This window comes from Marmota marmota, unplaced genomic scaffold, assembly GCF_001458135.2.
Source record: "Marmota marmota marmota unplaced genomic scaffold, marMar, whole genome shotgun sequence".
NCBI lineage: Eukaryota > Metazoa > Chordata > Mammalia > Rodentia > Sciuridae > Marmota > Marmota marmota.
In genome coordinates, this window is record NW_026000108.1 from 14,848,242 (window position 1) to 14,856,112 (window position 7,871).

Genomic DNA, 7,871 nt, shown 5'->3' on the forward strand with positions numbered 1-7,871 from the left:
GAGAACATGACTCCAGGGTAAGACTGTGCCTGGACACAGCCAAGCTGAGGCTGCAGGTGGGAAATGCAGTGGCCTCAGGCTGCTAGCAGGCCACCTCTGAAGCAAACACCTCTACCATTTTTATTCACCTTCTTGCTCTCTGAAGCACTCTTCCTCTAAGAAGTGGTGTGTGTGTGTTGGAAGGGGGAATTAGAAAACACGGACTTTATTACCTACATACTCGTATGATTACAAGATTGGTGTGACTGCACCACGTGCAACCAGAGGAATGAGAAATTGTGCTCCATTTGTGTACAATGTGTCAAAATGCATTCTAATGTCATGTATAACTAATTAGAACAAGTTTCTCGTTGCTGTTCTTTTGTTATAACTGAAATATGTGTGCTGGAAGAATGAATATAAAGTAATTGATTTGAAATACAAAAAGCATTAAGGCCTGGAAATATAGAAACATGAGAAATGACTATGAATTAAATCTTTGAAATGATTTTTAGTTCTTTCTTTGCTTCATGCAAGTTACCTTAGCAAAATATTTTAATAAAACCTTGTAAAACAACAACAAAAAGAAGCCAGGGACTTGGCTGGGTCAACAATAGTCAAAATGCTATGAGTAGTTATCAGAAAGCGTTATAAATTTTTGAGAGAGAGAGAGAGAGAGAGAGAGAGAGAGAGAGAATTTTAATATTTATTTTTTAGTTTTCGGCGGACACAACATCTTTGTTTTGCATGTGGTGCTGAGGATGGAACCCGGGCCGCATGCATGCCAGGCGAGCGCGCTACCCTTGAGCCACATCCCCAGCCCCGTTATAAATTTATATTAACTTAAATTCTATCTTTTCTTCCCCTTCATTCCTTATTACCTTCTGATTTTTCTTCCTCCAATTTCTCTTTGCTTTCTCTTTGCTCATAGTCTCCTTTGAACACTGTTTCTGCCATCAAATCTTTTAAATATATCCTGTTAAATATTTTTAACTAAATGTAATTTAAAAAAGGAAGTCAGTCAATCTGAATCAATGACAAGCTGGAGAAATAAGCAATTTTTAAGGAAATGAAGTGTTATTACTCTTAGGGATGTACTAAACTATTGAAAGCAGTAACTAGCTAAGTCACTTAGGAAATGGATGGCTGCCTTACCTCCCATAGAAGCACATCTTGTAAATTTACTCCTTTAACCTAAATATGAGTTTCTTTTTTTTTCCTTTTGGCTGAAGACCTTCTCTCTTTAAGGAGATTAACATTTACTCCTTTACAGATTGCTTAGCAAACATTTTTATTTGAACAGTGAGGCTATCAAGATATAAATGTAAATTTCAGTTAAAAACTTGGTGCTAATGAGGTCAAGACTACACACTAAATCTCTGTGTCTGCCAATTAGCTCCCTTCTTTGCATGGCTACAAGTATGTGGATGACAGGTCTGGTCATAAGCAGCTTTGGAGGACAGGATGTGGATGAATCAGTCCATGTGCTTCCACATATTAGAAGAGGGCTCTGTTTCTGTCTGCTATGCACTGTGGTCAGTAGCTTTATTTCTGTTTGTGAGAATTAGTGATTCTTAGAAATTTAAAGATAATCGTAGAACCATCATTGTTATATTAATAATGTATCTATTATTCCAAGTCTCTGTTCTCTGCTAATGTTAATGTTAAGCTAGAAGTTAATTTTCTCTTTTCCGTGGCATTTTTTTGCATGTATATTTTTACCCTACTCATTAAGGCTAATAATAGTATGGGAATTGTTAACATTGCCTCTGAACTCTTTAAAGAAAAATAATGATCCACCTTGTGAGCTTTTGAGTGAGTTTTGCAAAGTTCTCATTCCAACTCACAGCGTGCTGTGCTTTTTTCCTTGATTAAAATGTATTTTTCAATTAAATTAAAATGCAAATATAGACAGACTATGTTTATGGCTATAAAAGAATTATTTAAAGAAGGTTTTAAATCAACCTACTATAGATATTTCATGCACAACTTCATTTTATCATTGGGCTGGTGCTGCCATGTTCCATTTCCAAGATTACTTAAAGTGCTATGAAAACTTAATCATCCTGTCCAGAGTGTATCACTTGGTATCCACCTTCTGGATGGAGGAAGCAAAAGTGTGCATCTTTCCTATGTTCTTTGTAAGTTATATCACTGATGTTGGAGCACTAGGAAGTACTAAAACTTCCAAACCCCAAAAACTGAGTTATAAAAAAATTGACCATTTATTTTAAAGGAATATTTTATTATTCATAATTGAAGCAAGATTTCAATTAAAGTATCATATTTTATAATTTATTATAAAAATTAAAGATCTAGAGGTATACCTCAACAGACTACTCTTAGTCTAACCTTTAGTTTGTATTAGAAATGTAAAATATTTGTATTGGAATGTATTGCTGGGCATGTAATAATGATATTTTCAAGTCATTTTTCCCCCTGATATCCTATCACTCCTCAAACATTTGGTGAAAATAATTTTAAAATTATATTTTATAATTTGTTCTTTATCTCTTTTTTGTCATTATTTTTAGTGATCTGAGTGAAAACCAAATTCAGGCAATTCCGAGGAAGGCTTTCCGTGGGGCAGTTGATATTAAAAATTTGTAAGTATACATATTTAATTTTTTTTTCAGTAACCATCTGTTTTTGAAGCTAAATCTGTATTACATAAATTTCTAAATTCTAGCTCAGGAAACGTTGAATTCTTGCTATTTGAAAAGATTCTCATTTGGAAGATGTCTGGAAAATGAAGTCATTATCAAATTCATTGAAAACTAATGAAATGATTTGATAAAAATATATTTACAACATATTTTCTTCCATTTTTCTGCCAGCCACCTACAGCCAGTTCTTTTGCAGTTGGTATTTGTATTTATTGGAAGTGCAGAATCTGAACTGTTTTATTCAGGGTGGAGTAGATAATATTTTCTTGTAAGAGATACATATAACCTACAGGTTTTCTAGAGTTTTTTGATTAAATGTCAAAAGTTTGAAAATGAGAAAATTATGTCTTACTGTTTTTTTCATGAAAGAATGTGTAAATGTTCTTTTAAAATAAAAAAGAAGAGTATACATCTGTATTTTTCTTTGATAAATCTTTAATCTGGTTTCTTGTGTTGAAATGTTTTCTAAGTGCTTATTGCTCTTAAGGTATATATCAGATTTAAGATCTCAATGACAATTCTAATATTGTCAATATATATCTTTATAAATTTTAAATTGCCATATTAGTCTTTAGAAATGATGGTTTTCAGTTGTCTGTGAATGCTAGGACATAAAATATCTTCTTAGCTTTTACGCTAGTTTGAACTGTAGTGGGGGGAACCCCTGTGTGCTGAGATTAACTATCAGCAATCCAATATTTCTTAGCAAGTAATAATCAGGGCAGGCACTTTTTCAAGAATGAACTTATATTCAGAATCCTCCTTGGTGTGATCCAGTACTATTTTTCCAGTAGCAAAAGTGAGACAGATGTTTTTTCCTGTCAAGGAAGATGACTGTTTACGAAGCTACTGATTTCTGCCTTTACATCTTCTCCTCGATATAAATGGGTTTTGTATTAAACTTGTACTTTCTAAATGTACAGGTAAAGACAGAAAACTACAGGCTTGTAGGTATAAAGGAATATAGCCATTAAAAATCATGACCCCAGGATTTTATGAGCACTCAAGTTAAGGGGATTTCACTTGCCCTCTTTTTATCTTCACCAGTCAGGGCTTGGAGGACACAAGGTAGATTCAGTGAGGAAGGATGCTCAAATCAGTCTCTGTCTGGTTAGAACAATGTAAGGACTGGGTAGCACCTACTCATGCTTTCATTGTGTTATTGTCAAATATAGCAGTGGCTAGAATTGCTGTCCCTTGAGAATGTATTTTGCAATCTTACAGGAATAGTATGTCTAAGTTCTTAAAACAGTGGCTTTTAATATTCTTTGTCAAAATGTTCAGATAATCCAAATATACAGAAGCCTTTCTCTCATATATACATCTACATTTAGAAGTAGGGACAAGTCATGGGGGACTTTTCATATGTCCACTTCATTTAACCTTAAAAACAAGATAAGAGATTAAGAGGGGAAAAATGAGATGGTAGCCAATTGGTATGAGGAAAGAATATTTTAAGTCATTTTCCTTTTGCATGCACGAGTTTTCCCCAAATTTAAAGACTTTATTATACATGCCTTCAGATGAATTCAGAATTAGATTCTCTGGAATATTTTTTTTGTTGTTGTTGTTGTTTGTATTTGTGGACATGAGTGAATCCATCAACTTCACTGAGCTTTTGTTCTCATTTTTATAAAACGAATATGATAGTTTCTTGGTTTCATTTGTTGTTATTAGATAAATAAGATATGTGAAAGATATCTCAAAATAGTAACGTACTATGGGAAGACAGTATTTCATTCTACAGATATTCAACTGATCTACTGCTAGAAGATACCCATAAAAAAAATGTACAGTAAGGAGATAGGAAAATAGAACATAAGATGAATTGCAGTGTTAGAAATGGGTATGATTATTCTATTATGAATCAATCAGACAGAGTTAAAAAATGGAAAAACAAAAGTATGGTAGAAGGTACTGAATTAATATACACAGTATTCTGATGTATAAACAAGAAAATAAGTACTATAGGGGTTGAGAGAAAAAAAGAAAAAAAAAAGCATTGCTTGAAGTCATCAGTGAATGTTTGGAGAAAGAGTTCATGAAAGAAATATAAATAAATATGAGGAAAATGGCTTATATTATGTATTGGTGAAGAATAGTAGGTAAAGGTGTGTTGAGAAAGTTAGAATTTTTGAAGAAGGCTGGTCAAGGTCTGATTTCAAATATTGATTAGATTGGAAGATAAAAACCAAAGTGCAGTGGTGTGTGTGTGTGTGAGATGAGAAATTAAATGTGACAATTCTTTTTTTTTCTTTTCTTTTTTTAAGCAAAGCAGCAGTGGGGAGAACACAGGGATCTGAATATGGGGACAATGACTAGAGCAGAGCTCAAGTAATTTCTAATCTGAGGATACATGTTGCTATGGACAAAAAGCAGCCTAAAAAACTGCTTTGATAACGAATGATTATAGGCAAAAGAATCAATCCCTCCCCTTCTTTTTTCACTGATTTCCATGTGACAATATAAAAGACAACATAGGTGACATCAAAGTTTCACAATGCATTAATAGGCTTATTTATTTAGGATGGTAGCTGAAGTATTATAGGCCCCTTTTTCTATTCCTAAAATATAGTCTAAACTACTTTATCAAAAAAAAGTCTTAATCTCATGGGATGAGCTTTGAAGTTTAGTTTTATTATTCAAACTTAAGAACACTATCTGTCAATATATATAAAAGCTGAGTAAATTTAATTTCACATTATTATTATCAAATACAGTAATAACCACAAGTCATAAAGTAACGGTTCACCAAAATACCACTAATATTAATATGATCAGCGTCCAATATGAGATGGTAGAGGAGCCCTTTGTCCTATCTATCATACCAGTGCTTGCATTTCCAAGTTGACGACCCTGCATAGTGCTGTTGTGGTTCCTGTAGGTAGTAATTTAGACAATAAAAGAAGAAAGAATGGTTGGAAGGAATATGTACTGTAGCTGCATGAAGATCTTTTTCGGTATAGGACTATCAAAAAGCCCCATCTGATGCACTCTAGCAGGTTTATTGAATTTGTCACATTCAGGACTTATTCAGAGCAAATTCCAGTTACCGCAAGATTTCTACGGGAAGCACTTGCTTTAATCTTGTAGATTGGCTAATATGCTCAAGGCAGCATCCTGACAACATGAAATGATTGCTGTGCTAATGTTGCAAATTAGCAGATTTTACTCCCCTTCCTTCAGGCAAGCCATGCTAAAACTATTCTAGGCAGATGGACATTTATCTTTGCCCTTAAGCATCTCCACAGAGGACTTCCCATAACTTTTTGCTTATCTCTATTAATTTCTTAACGGGATTAAAGCCCTTTTGTATTTTATTTTGTTACTTTATTTTTCTCTAGCCACAATTTAAACCACTTATTTTCCCCTCAAGTGAGATGGGAGAACAAGACCATATTAAAATATCAAGTGAATAATACATTTTTAAGATAGTCATTGGCAGTGTTTTCCATCTGTGTTGTTAGTCACAAATTATTAACTAAAGTGCTGATGCCATCATTACCAACTGATGCCTCCCCAAAATTGTAATCAGTGTTTATAGAAATTTTCTTCAGAAAATTCATATATGTATTTAAAAGATTTAAAATGGATGTAGTGATGAAGCCTTTGCTGCCTCCTAATTGAATCATGAAGGAAGATGTTACATTGTGCACTGATTTGTTTCCAAGTATCTGTTAGGTATTCCCACTTAATTTAATCCTCTTGAAGAATATTCATATTCCATCTTGCTCTGTTACTGAGACTTGCCAGTTTATTCTGAAGTATGTACTTGAAGTATCAAAATATGTCAAAAGTCTCATTTTTTAAAGAAAAAAAACCAGTTATAGTTACCCAGGATTTAACAACAAAAAACACATATAAATAAACTTTTTATTTAATTAACTATATTGTTAGTTTTTACTCACAAAGTTTATGACAAAGACAAAGCCTAACTTAATTTACTTTTTTAGTGAGTACAATATACTTTAGTTTTTTAGTGAGTACAATATGAATACTTAAAATAATTAAGTTCCAACAAGAATTATTTTATGCACCGTGTAAAGTAGACCAAGCCTGCATATTCCTCCTTTCGTTTTGTGCTACATTGTCAAAGTGTACTCAATGGCCCAATCAAATTCTATCATTTTCTGATAGTGAATAAATATATACCTTTCCCATTTGTTTGCATTATCCCAATTTCTTTAACCCTAAAACTGTTATGAATCTTATCTTTCTTTTTTCAGGATAAATAATGTTTTTAAGAAAAATAAATTGGGGGAAAATATACATTATTCTTTCTTCATGTGCATTAATGTGTAGACAAAGATTTAAGTCACAAGATGATTCAGCATGGTTCTCTTGGGGTAAGTTCATGATAACATTTGGAAGAAATGATGTATGGCCTTAACATTTTAGGAAAGAAATCGCCCAGTTTGTGATGCACTGTTATTAACCATAACAAGTTTCAACAAACAGGAGAAAGTGGATCTCTGTAACGTGTTTTTATGGAGCTCTATCAATTATTTAAAAATCTATTTTGTTTCCTAATGGAACTCTGTCATCATCATCTCCTCCTCATCATCCTCATCCTTCTAATCATTATTATTATTTTTGTTGTTTCTTTTTCATTACTTTGTTAAAACCTATAGAAGAACTCACAACTCTATCTCAGGTACAAAGATACATATTTCATTATATATTTATGCTTTTCTAGTTTGGAAATATTTCTCTTCTAGTTTCTCTTCACTAACCTTTGAGTAATTCACGATGATAAGGGAGTAAGAGGTATTCAATTAATATAGAATCAATATGTAACAGAAGAGTATATGCAAATTTTCCCATGCAAATGAAAGACTTTATGTACCTCTGTCATGAAGTTAAGTCATAATTGCAAAATTTCTGCTTTAGTCAGTTTTCATGTTTACTTCATTACTTTTCTTCCTTATGAAACTAATATTCATCAATTTTCAGTGGACATCGTAGCTTCTCTTGCCCCAGACCTTTGAAATGTGAGTTGTTTCTTTGCAGATGGGCTCACTGTCCTTAGACTTAGATTACGTGCCTCAGGTCGTCAAGGGGCCTAGAAACTTCTGAGCAAATATGTAGAGAAGGCAATTCATTTTCAGAGCCGGTAAATGAAGATGGATTCTATTATACAGGGGCCAGTCCCCCACATCCCCTAACATACAGAACACTTCCTGTGGATCTGAAAGACAACCAAAAGTTGTCTTGGGAACTTTAAAA

At 33.1% G+C, this 7,871-nt stretch overlaps 1 protein-coding gene across 5 annotated transcripts in view; it reads left to right on the plus strand.

The window, feature by feature from the left end:
* The window catches only part of Slit2 (slit guidance ligand 2), a 342,136-nt gene that overhangs the window by 213,040 nt on the left and 121,225 nt on the right, over positions 1-7,871 (plus strand). For 4 of the 5 annotated variants that reach the window (XM_048784262.1, XM_048784264.1, XM_048784263.1 and 1 more), the window contains exon 5: positions 2,514-2,585. In XM_048784262.1, the coding sequence (XP_048640219.1) occupies positions 2,514-2,585 (72 nt within the window). Of the gene's footprint in view, positions 1-2,513; positions 2,586-6,865; positions 6,992-7,871 lie in introns of those variants that run through there. The other variant, XM_048784266.1, reaches the window with a different exon arrangement.